Source organism: Anolis sagrei, chromosome 6, assembly GCF_037176765.1.
Source record: "Anolis sagrei isolate rAnoSag1 chromosome 6, rAnoSag1.mat, whole genome shotgun sequence".
NCBI classification, from domain to species: domain Eukaryota; kingdom Metazoa; phylum Chordata; class Lepidosauria; order Squamata; family Dactyloidae; genus Anolis; species Anolis sagrei.
In genome coordinates, this window is record NC_090026.1 from 8042482 (window position 1) to 8054610 (window position 12129).

Here is a 12129-nt window from a genome sequence, read left to right on the forward strand (position 1 = left end):
CCCTGAGCGAGGGCCAGGTAAATGACCTTGGAGGGCTGCATCCGGCCCCCAGGCCTTAGTTTGAGAACCCCTGTTTTTGAAGCATTCTCTCCTGACATTTCGCCTGCATCTTTGGCTGATGAGATAGGATTGTTGTTATTGTTGTTGTTGTGTGCTTTCAAGTTGTTACAGACTTAGGTTGACCCTGAGCGAGGGCCGGGTAAATGACCTTGGAGGGCCGCATACTGCCCCCAGGCCTTAGTTTGGGGACCCCTGTTCTAGAAGCATTCTCTCCTGACATTTCGCCTGCATCTTTGGCTGATGAGATAGGATTGTTGTTGTTGTTGTTGTTGTTGTTGTGTGCTTTCAAGTCGTTACAGACTTAGGTTGACCCTGAGCGAGGGCCGGGTAAATGAACTTGGAGGGCCGCATCTGGCCCCTGGGCCTTAGTTTGGGGACCCCTGTTCTAGAAGCATTCTCTCCTGACATTTCGCCTGCATCTTTGGCTGATGAGATAGGATTGTTGTTGTTGTTGTTGTTGTTGTTGTGTGCTTTCAAGTCGTTACAGACTTAGGTTGACCCTGAGCGAGGGCCGGGTAAATGAACTTGGAGGGCCGCATCCGGCCCCTGGGCCTTAGTTTGGGGACCCCTGTTCTAGAAGCATTCTCTCCTGACATTTCGCCTGCATCTTTGGCTGATGAGATAGGATTGTTGTTGTTGTTGTTGTTGTTGTTGTGTGCTTTCAAGTCGTTACAGACTTAGGTTGACCCTGAGCGAGGGCCGGGTAAATGAACTTGGAGGGCCGCATCTGGCCCCTGGGCCTTAGTTTGGGGACCCCTGTTCTAGAAGCATTCTCTCCTGACATTTCGCCTGCATCTTTGGCTGATGAGATAGGATTGTTGTTGTTGTTGTTGTTGTGTGCTTTCAAGTTGTTACAGACTTAGGTTGACCCTGAGCGAGGGCCGGGTAAATGACCTTGGAGGGCCGCATACTGCCCCCAGGCCTTAGTTTGGGGACCCCTGTTCTAGAAGCATTCTCTCCTGACATTTCGCCTGCATCTTTGGCTGATGAGATAGGATTGTTGTTGTTGTTGTTGTTGTTGTTGTGTGCTTTCAAGTTGTTACAGACTTAGGTTGACCCTGAGCGAGGGCCGGGTAAATGACCTTGGAGGGCCGCATACTGCCCCCAGGCCTTAGTTTGGGGACCCCTGTTCTAGAAGCATTCTCTCCTGACATTTCGCCTGCATCTTTGGCTGATGAGATAGGATTGTTGTTGTTGTTGTTGTTGTTGTTGTGTGCTTTCAAGTCGTTACAGACTTAGGTTGACCCTGAGCGAGCGCCGGGTAAATGAACTTGGAGGGCCGCATCCGGCCCCTGGGCCTTAGTTTGGGGACCCCTGTTCTAGAAGCATTCTCTCCTGACATTTCGCCTGCATCTTTGGCTGATGAGATAGGATTGTTGTTGTTGTTGTTGTTGTTGTTGTTGTGTGCTTTCAAGTTGTTACAGACTTAGGTTGACCCTGAGCGAGGGCCGGGTAAATGACCTTGGAGGGCCGCATACTGCCCCCAGGCCTTAGTTTGGGGACCCCTGTTCTAGGAGCATTCTCTCCTGACATTTCGCCTGCATCTTTGGCTGATGAGATAGGATTGTTGTTGTTGTTGTTGTTGTGTGCTTTCAAGTTGTTACAGACTTAGGTTGACCCTGAGCGAGGGCCGGGTAAATGACCTTGGAGGGCCGCATACGGCCCCCAGGCCTTAGTTTGGGGACCCCTGTTCTAGAAGCATTCTCTCCTGACATTTCGCCTGCATCTTTGGCTGATGAGATAGGATTGTTGTTGTTGTTGTTGTGTGCTTTCAAGTTGTTACAGACTTAGGTTGACCCTGAGTGAGGGCCAGGTAAATGAACTTGGAGGGCTGCATCTGGCCCCCAGGTCTTAGTTTGAGGACCCCTGTTCTTAAAGCATTCTCTCCTGACATTTCGCCTGCATCTATGACCTCACAACCTCTGATGGTTGCCATAGATGCAGGCGAAATGTCATAGAATCATAGAATCAAAGAGTTGGAAGAGACCTTGTGGGCCATCCAGTCCAACCCCCTGCCAAGAAGCAGGAATATTGCATTCAAATCACCCCTGACAGATGTCCATCCAGCCTCTGTTTAAAAGCTTCCAAAGAAGGAGCCTCCACCACACTCCGGGGCAGAGAGTTCCACTGCTGAACGGCTCTCACAGTCAGGAAGTTCTTCCTCATGTCAGGAGAGAATGCTTGTAGAACATGCTCATATAGCCCGAAAAACCTACATGTCTGAATGGTTGTTATAAAAAGCAAACATGATTAAAACCAAATCACGGCCTTTTCCTCCTTCGTGCAGAAGGACAGAACAGCCTGCTGATGCTCCTGCGCAACCTCTCTGTCTCTTGCCCTTCCGAATTCCAAAACGCCGTTCGCTCGTTGCCCTCCGAAGCTGGCGCTTTGGTCAACACAGCGGTCACGTCTTCCACCTGAAGCTCAGAAGCACCAGCGCTCTTTGTTGCCCAGTTTGTGCCGTACGAACGAGAGTTTCCTCCTTCCATTCGGGAACCGACCTGAGACACAGCAACGCTCCCTCCACCATCTTGTGTTGACAAGTTTCCCGTTGAGTCCTTTGCGCACCTTTCTGTGACCGTTCACGTCTCTTCCTTCGGTGCCAACGGCAGTTCGTATTTATGGGAGGTGGAAGCGGTTGAGATGGTTCCGCGAAGGATTTCCTCTTGTTTCCACCAAGAACGGTTATGAGCACGAGTCCTGTTTTCCTGCCTGTTGTCTTCCTAGACCTTTCACACGACCTTAGGCCCAGCATGGTGTCAACGGCAGCTCGGTTCGTCAGTGTTTCTCTCAATAACGTTGTCAGGTCTCTGCCTTTTTTCCCCTAACTTTCCTGACTAGTAGGCCTCGGCTGCGAAGGTGCCATCGGTGTTTCCAAGCTGTGGAGCTCTGAATTGACTGTCCCTCCATGCCGTAGTACCAACTATGGTGTAACATTCACTTTACCAAGGGATGCCATGCTTCCTGTGCCAGATTTATGCCTGACTTGCAACTAGATTGATCACAATGGGCTATGCATTTTAAAAACAAGCAGGTGGAAGGCTGCGTATTCCTCTTATTTGGCCACATATCCATTAATGGATGCCCTAAGCCAGGCATGGGCAAACTTGGGCGCTCCAGGTGTTTTGGACTCCAACTCCCACCATTCCTAACAGCCTCAGGCCCCTTCCTTTTGCCCCTCAGCCGCTTAAGCGGCTGAGGGGCAAAAGGAAAGGGCCTGAGGCTGTTAGGAATGATGGGAGTTGGAGTCCAAAACACCTGGAAGGGCCCAAGTTTGCCCATGCCTGCTATAAGCAATCGATCTAACCGCATGTTCCACCAAAATGCTCACTGGTCTGCGATAAGAGGTTCTCTCCGTCCTGCTTCACGGTCTTCCTTCCCGATAACCCTCTCCCCATTCCCATTTTTTTGGGTTGCCAAAAGAGGCGGTGGTTTTGGCCTTGTTGTTGGGAAACTTTTCCTACCGTTCTCTCATCCGGGCTCGAGAGTTTTTGTTTGCCAAAGTTTCTGGCTTGTTTGCAGAGCTGCCGAGGGGGGTTTGTTTATTTTTTGCAAGCGGTCCTGTTTCTTCTGCTGCTGTTGTTGTGGGTTTTGGAATTCAAATAAGGACCCCTCGCCTCAGCTGGATGGGTGCCTTGGCCATGTCCAATGGTTTTAACTGGGAGGTTTGTTAGGTTTACTAATACTTTTGGAACAAAAGACTACAATATATTGTGTACCTTCTATAATAAACAAAAAACATACGTTGCACTTGAACAGGGTTTCCTCAAAAGGAGGTGTGGGTGTCCTAACACGCCACTGATGCTTTCACAAGGTGGGAGAATCGGTCTCAGAGAGAACAATACCTTATTTCCTGGGTTGTTGTAGGTTTTTTCAGGCTATATGGCCATGGTCTAGAGGCATTCTGTCCCAATGTTTCGCCTGCATCTATGGCAAGCATCCTCACTACCTCTGAGGATGCTTGCCATAGATGCAGGTGAAATGTCAGGAGAGAGGCATCTAGACCATGGCCATATAGCCCGAAAAAACTTACAACAACCCATTGATTCCGGCCTTGAAAGCCTTCGACAATACCTTATTTCCTGTTTTATTTATTTTATTTTATTTTATTTTATTTATGTTGTGTATCAGAGCTGATGCAGTCTAGCCAATGCAATTTTTCTGAATCAGCACCCCATACCAAATCTAAAGTTGACCAAAACGTGTCCAGATGAGGGCGACTAAAATGATCAAAGGTCTGGAGAACAAGCCCTATGAGGAGCGGCTTAAGGAGCTGGGCATGTTTAGCCTGCAGAAGAGAAGGCTGAGAGGAGATATGATAGCCGTATATAAATATGTGAGAGGAAGTCACAGGGAGGAGGGAGCAAGCTTGTTTTCTGCTGCCCTAGAAACTATCGGAGCTGATGTGGGCTATCCAATGCAATTTTTCTGAATTGGCACCCCAAACCGAATCTAAAGTTGACCAAAATGTGTCCAGAGGAAGGCGACTAAAATGATCAAGGGTCTGGAGAACAAGCCCTATGAGGAGCAGCTTAAAGAGCAGGAGATGTTTAGCCTGCAGAAGAGAAGGCTGAGAGGAGATATGATAGCCGTGTATAAATATGTGAGAGGAAGTCACAGGGAGGAGGGAGCAAGCTTGTTTTCTGCTGCCCTAGAGACTGTGTTTTTTTCAAATTATAATCCGGCCCTCCAGCAGTTTGAAGGACTGTTTAAAAGGTTGGAGGACCCCTGCCATAGACAGTCTATTTGTCCTTGTCCTCCTGGACAGTTTCTTTATTATTATTATTATTATTATTATTATTTATTTCATATATTTATATCTCTGAGTCCCACAACAAGGGGGACTCCGCGCAGCCTCACATGAGCATCAGAGGATGCTAACAGCATAAATATCATAAAAATTACAATTCACAATAAAATCATTGTATAACATTATACAACATCATCCGTAAAATTTTAAAATACATTAATAGGTTAACGTGCCAGTAAAACTAAGCCGACAACTGTAAAACTAAGCTGACAGTAAAACTAAGCAGATAACTTTACGGCAACTGACCAACTGATGCGAAGGAAATCAGGTGTTTGGTCAACTCCAACATGGCTGCTCTTAAATCCTTCTGAGTTTTTCATGGGGAACCCATTTCTTATCCATCAATAAGGGCATTAAACAAAACACCTTTATTTAATCCATTTCAATACAAAAACTGGGATGCACTAATGTTTCTCTCTCAAAACTCATACTATTGGGAACAGAACTGTCTTTGCTATTGAGGAGGACATTTTCTCTGTCTTCTGAGTTCCACTGCTGACAGAACTCCCAGGTGACACCTGTAAAGACGTGAGGTGGACCCTGCTAGTGGCGATGGAAGCCGGGTCCTGGGCGGATGAGGATCGGTCCGTACGGTTCTGCTTGCTCCAGGCGCACTTGCTGTGTTGCAGAGAGAACTGGGGAATAAAGGAGAGCATGTGGGCAGGAGAGCCAAGCAGAGGCTCTTTGATAGTAAGGGACCCCAATAATAATAATAATAATAATAATAATAATAATAATAATAATAATAATCTCAATTTATACCCCGCCACCATCTCCCCCAACCAAAGCAGGGAGCTTTGAGATGATTGAACAGAAGCTTACCAAAGCTCTAGGTGCTCTTACTGCCTACTACAGGGAAACCCAGCTGATCCCTAATCCGTCTAAAACACAGACATGTGCCTTTCACCTTAAGAACACACAAGCATCCTGACCTCTGAGGATTACTACCTGGGAAGGAATCCCACTGGAGCATTGCAGTGCCCCCAAATACCTGGGAGTCACTCTGGACCGTTCTCTGACCTACAAGAAGCACTGCCTGAACTTCAAGCAAAACGTGGGTGCTAGAAACAATATCATACGAAAGCTGACTGGCACAACCTGGGGATCACAACCAGACACAGCGAAGACATCTGCCCTTGCGCTGTGCTACTCTGCTGCTGAGTATGCATGCCCAGTGTAGAACACATCTCACCACACTAAAACAGTGGATGTGGCTCTTAATGAGACATGCCGCATTATCACAGGGTGTCTGCGCCCCACACCACTGGAGAAATTACACTGCTTAGCCGGCATTGCACCACCTGACATCCACCGGGAAGTAGCAGCCCATAGTGAAAGGACCAAGGCAGAGACATCTCCAGCTCATCCCTTGTTTGGGTATCAGCCAGCACATCAATGACTTAAATCTAGAAATAGTTTTCTAAGATCTACAGAGACACTCGCTGGTACACATCAGCAAGTGAGAGTCCAAAAGTGGCAGGCTCAAACCCAGAACCTCAACCAATGGCTGATACCAAATGAGAGACTCCCCCCTGGGCACACAGAGGACTGGGCGACTTGGAAGGTGCTGAACAGACTAAGTTCTGGCACCACGAGATGCAGAGCCTACCTTGAGAAATGGGGCTACAAAGTGGAATCCACGACATGCGAGTGTGGAGAAGAGCAAACCACTGACCATCTGCTGCAATGCAACCTGAGCCCTGCCACATGCACGATGGAGGACCTCCTTGCAGCAACACCAGAAGCACTCCCAAGTGGCCAGATACTGGTCAAAGGACATTTAATCAACTACCAAACTCGCAAATTTTGTATTTTGTCTGTTTGTTTGCTTTGTTCTGTTAGAAATGTAATACAATTGACTGGTTGCCTTGACACGACAAATAAATCTCCCCCAACAGGGACTCGGAGCGGCTTACATGGGGCCAAGCCCGAACAACAAATTACAATACAAAAATACACATTGCAATAAAATAAACAACATAACAATAAAGCAGTAATAATAAGGACCATCCAGTCCAGTGGTTCTCCACCTGTGGTCCCCAGGTGTTTAAACTGGCTTGCAACTCCCAGAAATCTCATCCAGTTTACCAACCGTTAGGATTTCTGGGAGTTGAAGGCCAAAACATTTGGGGACCTCACAGGCTGAGAACCACTGATCCAGTCCAACCCCATTTCGATATGCAAAGATACAGAATGGGGGATGCTTGGCTTGAGAGCAATACGTGTGAAAATGATCTTGGGAGTCCTCGTACACAACAGGAACCAATCTGATGCGGCAGCCAAAAAAGCCAATGGGATTTTGGGCTGCAGCACTGGATGAGTCTAGTGCCTACATCCAGGGAAGTCATGCTACCCCTCTATTACATCTTGGTCAAACCACACCTCGAGTCACTGTGTCCTATTCTGGAAACCGCAATTGAAGGGAGATGTTGACTCTAAGCTGGAATGTGTCCAGAGAAAGGGGATGACTCAAAGGACCAAGTGTCTGGAGAACAAGCCCTATGAGGAGCGGCTGAAAGAGCTGGGTATGTTTAGCCTGCAGAAGAGAAGGCTGAGAGGAGACATGATGAGGTCTATCATCATGGCAGGACAGACAACAGATAGAGGTATTATGTCGGCATTTTCCCCAATTTCGGCGTCCTGGAGGTTCCCTCCTCTCTATGACTTCCCCTCACATAGAGAGGAGGGAACCTCCAGGACGCCGGAATTGGGAAAAATGCCGACATAATACCTCTATCTGTTTTCTGTCCTGCCTCTTTAACGGCATTGAATGTTTGCCGTTTATGTGTTCTGTGTCCGCCCTTTGGGGTGAGAAGGGCAGAATATAAATACTGTAAGTAAATAAACAAATAAGCCGTAAGAGAGGGCACCTACCGAGGCACATGTAGAAGAAACGGCTGACCACAAGCCGGGAAGTGGTCAGGGGCACCAGGTGGCTAAACTCGATCTCTCCAACCTGTTCTAGCTTAGAGGAAATTAACCTGCAAGAAGAGATGGTGTCTACGTTATAGCTTGTAGTTCTTCCCAAATGCCTCATTCAACCAACAAGGGCACCAAGGCATCATCTCTGTTGGAAGCCCCAACTAAAGCAGCCCTATTGATTCACTGGGGATGAAACAGGCACAATCCCATTGGTTCGACAGTTTGGAATACTACTAGCAGAGTACCTCTGTTGGTCTACAACTCCCAACAATTGTTGCCAATGGTGTGGAATGCTGGGAGTTGTAGTCTCTAGTCAAAATGATCACTGAAGCAAGTTTCAAGATATCCCCCAAACTCTTTTTTTCCATTGCTTTTGCAAAGACAACCATTGAAATATGTGGCCAATTTCAGGGCTTTCTCGGCTATCTGATGTGGATGGAGCAGGCTGTTCTTTTCTCCCAAGCGATGGATCTAAGAAAAGGTGTTTGAGGTGTACCTGTGAACATAGTCCAAGCTGATCAGGTCCTTCTCTAAAGGCAGCTCAAAGCTGATTTCAGGGAGCTCTGGCACAACAGCAAGTGCAGCTTCCTCCGGCTCCAGAGGGATCCTGAAAGGATGGAAACATTTCTCAGAATCTCCCAGAACTCCCCCACAAGCATGTGGCCTTCTCCGAAGGCCCCCACAAGCATGTGGCCAGTCCGAAGAGGCCACATTCATGCAAAAATGGGGGGGAAGCATAAAGGAAAAGGGAGGGAGGAAGAGAGGGAAGGAGGGGAAGGGAAGAAAGGAAAAGGAGGGAGGGGAGGATGAAAGAAGGAAAGAAGGACAGAAAAGGAAGAGCGTAAAGGGAGGGAAAAAGGATCGAGGGGAGAAAGAAGGAAGGGAGAAGAGGATGGAAGGAGGAAGGAAAAGTAAGAGGGAATGGGAACGAAGGAATGAGAAGAAGGGAGAAGAATGGATGAAGGAAGAGGAAAGGAAAGGCAGGAATGAAAAGAAGGGAGGAGGGAGGGGAGGATGGAAGAAGGAAAGAAGGAAGGAAAAGGAAGAGGGGAGGAATGGAGGGAGAGGAAGAAAGGATGGAGGGGAGAAAGAAGGAAGGGAGAAGCGAGAGGTGGATGAAAGAAGGAAGGAAGGAAAAGGAAGAGGGAACAAGGGAGAGGAAGGAATGAAGGAGAAGAGAAGAAGGGGAGGAGAATGGAAGAAAAAAGGAAGAGGGGAGGAAAGGAGAGAGGAAAAAGGATGGAGGGGAGGAAGGAGGAAGGGAGAAGGGAGAGGAGGATGGAAGAAGGAAGGGAGGAGGATGGAAGAAGAAAGGAAGGAAAAGGAAGAAGGAAGGGAAGGAGGGAAAGGAAGGAAGGAGAATGGAAAAAGAAAGGAAGGAAAAGGAAGAGGGAAGGGAAAGAGAGAGGGAGGAAGGGAGGGGTGGGGGAGGAGGATGGAAGGAAAGAAGGAAAAGGAAAAGGGAAGGGAAGGAGGGAGAGGAAAGAAGGAAAAAAGAAAGAAAAGGGAGGAAGGGACAAAAATAAGATGGGAGAGGAGGTGAGAGAAGGAGGAGGGAAAGAGGAAGGGAAGAAGGGGAAGGGAAGGGAGGGAAAGAAAGGGAAGGGAATCTTTACCTGTCTTCAGAGATCACCAGGCTCGGACGCTGTTCTTCTCCGGTCGTCTCGAGAGAAATTTCTGCAAAAAGATTATATAAAAAATATCTCTACATATCAATCTTGCCAAAAGAAAATTTAGTCTCATGAAAAAGGAGGAATATTAGCTCTTCGGTCTCCAGGGTCACAGTCTAACACTCAAACCACAGTGCTATGCAGACTCCTATAGTGGAATGTATATCCTCCCTGAATATCTAAGCTCGTGAGCAACAAGACCCTTTCTATCTAGAATGTATTTCTTTCAGTTCAATCAATATTTTTGAACCTAATGTTCTGACTCTGCAATCCTGTGCCATTTGAAGGAGTAGAAACTTATCCTGCATCATCACATGTAAGTTTCAGCTGGTTATGAAGTTTACCTCTGGAACTCTGCTATATTTATGGTGGAATCACCCAACTGAGGGTTATTTTTGAGCCTAATAGCTAGGATTCCCCAACACTTTCTATCTTTGCTGAATGGGAAAGGGTGGGCACGCATGGAGATGAAGTATCATGAAGAAGAACTTCCTGACTGTGAGAGCCATTCAGCAGTGGAACTCTCTGCCCCAGAGTGTGGTGGAGGCTCCTTCTTTGGAAGCGTTTAAACAGAGGCTGGATTGGCCATCTGTCAGGAGTGATTTGAATGCAATATTCCTGCTTCTTGGCAGGGGATTGGACTGGATGGCCCATGAGGTCTCTTCCAACTCTTTGATTCTATGATTCTATGATCTCAGCCTCATATGAGAAGGAGGCCATCCCACATACTCACCTGAGGAGGCCGTGGGGGGCACGCTCACCTCTTCTGCTGCCCGAAGACCCTAAAACAAGCAGAAATAGGAAGTACTGAGAATAAGAATCAGGACTCGATGCCTGGAGATCCTACAGAGTGGTCTTCCTCAATTCCTAGGCAAATTAAGCCATGACAACACAGTCAAGAGGTGGTCCAGGGTTTTTGAAGACAGTGCTGTCATTATTACATACCCAAATGATCAAAGGTCTGGACGCCAAGTCCTATGAGGAGTGGCTCAAGGAGCTGGACGGAGGCTCACACCAGTAAGTCCCTTCAAGGCATGGGGGTTCTGTGTGGGAGGTTTGGCCCAATTTTATCACTGGTTGGGCTCAGAATGCTCTTTGGTTGTAGGTGAACTATAAATCCCGTCAACTACAACTTCCAAATGTCGAGGTCTATTTTCCCCAAACTCCACCAGTGTTCGCATTTGGGCATGTTGAGTATCCGAGCCAAGGTTGGGCCAGATCTATCATTGTTTGAGTCCACAGTGCTCACTGGATGTAAGTGAACTACAACTACAAAACTCAAGGTCACTGACCACCAAACCCTTTCGGTATTTTCTATTAGCCATGGAAGTTCTGTGTGCCAAGTTTGGTTCAATTCCAACGTTAGTGGAGTTTACAATGCCCTTTGATTGTAGGTGAAGTATAAATCCCATCAACTACAACTCCCAAATATCAAGGTCTGTTTTCCCCAAACTCCACTAGTGTTCACATGTGGGCATATTGAGTATCCGAGCCAAGTTTGGGCCAGATCTATCATTGTTGGAGTCCACAGTGCTCGCTGGACGTAAGTGAACTACAACTCCAAAACTCAAGGTCACTGTCCACCAAACCCTTTCGGTATTTTCTATTGGTCATGGGAGTTCTGTGTGCCAAGTTTGGTTAAATTCCAACATTGGTGGAGTTTAGAATGCCCTTTGATTGTAGGTGAACTATAAATCCCAGCAACTACAACTCCCAAATGACAAAATCAATCCTCCCCCCAAACCCCAACAATATTAAATATTGTACCAAATTTGGTCCAGTGAATGAAAATACATCCTGGATATCAGATATTTACATTATGATTCATAACAGTAGTAAAATTAGTGTTATGAAGTAGGAATGAAAATAATGTTATGGCTGGGGGTCACCACAACATGAGGAACTGTATGAAGGGGTCACAGCATTAGGAAGGTTGAGAAACCCTGTGCTATAGACGAGGACTACACTTTAGAAAGAACTTCCTGATGACAAGTGTTGTTTGGCAGTGGAATACGCTGTTTGGAAGTCTGGTGGAGTCTTGCTCTCTGGAGATTTTTAAGTCGAGGCTGGATGGTCATCTATTGGGAGGGTTTTGAATGTGTCTTCTCCATGGAGTTGGACTGGATGGCCCTTAGGGTATCTTCCAACTCTTTGATTCTAAGCACCTGTGGGTGCTACTCTGAACATGGCTCAGAGGAGCTATTCTAGATCTTGAAATCCTAAGAAGTCCTGCCTACCTCCTCCACTCCATTTTATGCAGCCATTGCTGTTTAGCAACTCCTTACTTCCAACTCGCTGAGCACCTCGGCCTTCTGCACCATTTCTTCCTCCTCCGCTCTTTGTGCTTGCTTCTCTAATGCTCTCTGCCGGGCATAATCCATGCGCTGGAGTTTGGTGTGTTCGGACCAGAGACCCTGGAGGGTGGGATGCATCCATCCTGGAAAGAAAGGAGAAACGGAGCAAAGCAAATTGCCAACAATGAAATACATATTGAGATTCTGGATATGGAATGCGGCATGGAGGAGGGGGGGTGTTGCGCCAGCCGAGGGGCCCCCATAGAAGTGGTGGTGGGGAAGGGGAGATGCGGGAAAAGGAGACCATTAATTCGGCCTAGGGATCGTGTAACAACATTAGTAATTCCAAACCGGTCTCCTGATATGGTAAACT

The 12129-nt window shown here is 47.3% G+C and overlaps 2 protein-coding genes across 2 annotated transcripts in view; one reads left to right on the forward strand and one right to left on the reverse strand.

Moving 5' to 3' along the window:
- Positions 1–2757, forward strand: part of IPO4 (importin 4) — a 71940-nt gene extending 69183 nt beyond the window's left edge. Inside the window, exon 30 of the mRNA XM_067469738.1 lies at positions 2348–2757. Within this exon, the coding sequence (XP_067325839.1) occupies positions 2348–2481 (134 nt within the window). The 3' untranslated portion in view covers positions 2482–2757. The remainder of the gene's footprint in view (positions 1–2347) is intronic.
- A 2578-nt stretch (positions 2758–5335) lies between these two features.
- Positions 5336–12129, reverse strand: part of REC8 (REC8 meiotic recombination protein) — a 40411-nt gene continuing 33617 nt past the window's right edge. The window contains exons 12-17 of the mRNA XM_060782895.2: positions 11748–11899; positions 10196–10244; positions 9409–9469; positions 8289–8399; positions 7745–7851; positions 5336–5505 (exon numbers count right to left, since the gene is read on the reverse strand). Coding sequence (XP_060638878.2) covers positions 5414–5505; positions 7745–7851; positions 8289–8399; positions 9409–9469; positions 10196–10244; positions 11748–11899 — 572 coding nt within the window. The 3' untranslated portion in view covers positions 5336–5413. The remainder of the gene's footprint in view (positions 5506–7744; positions 7852–8288; positions 8400–9408; positions 9470–10195; positions 10245–11747; positions 11900–12129) is intronic.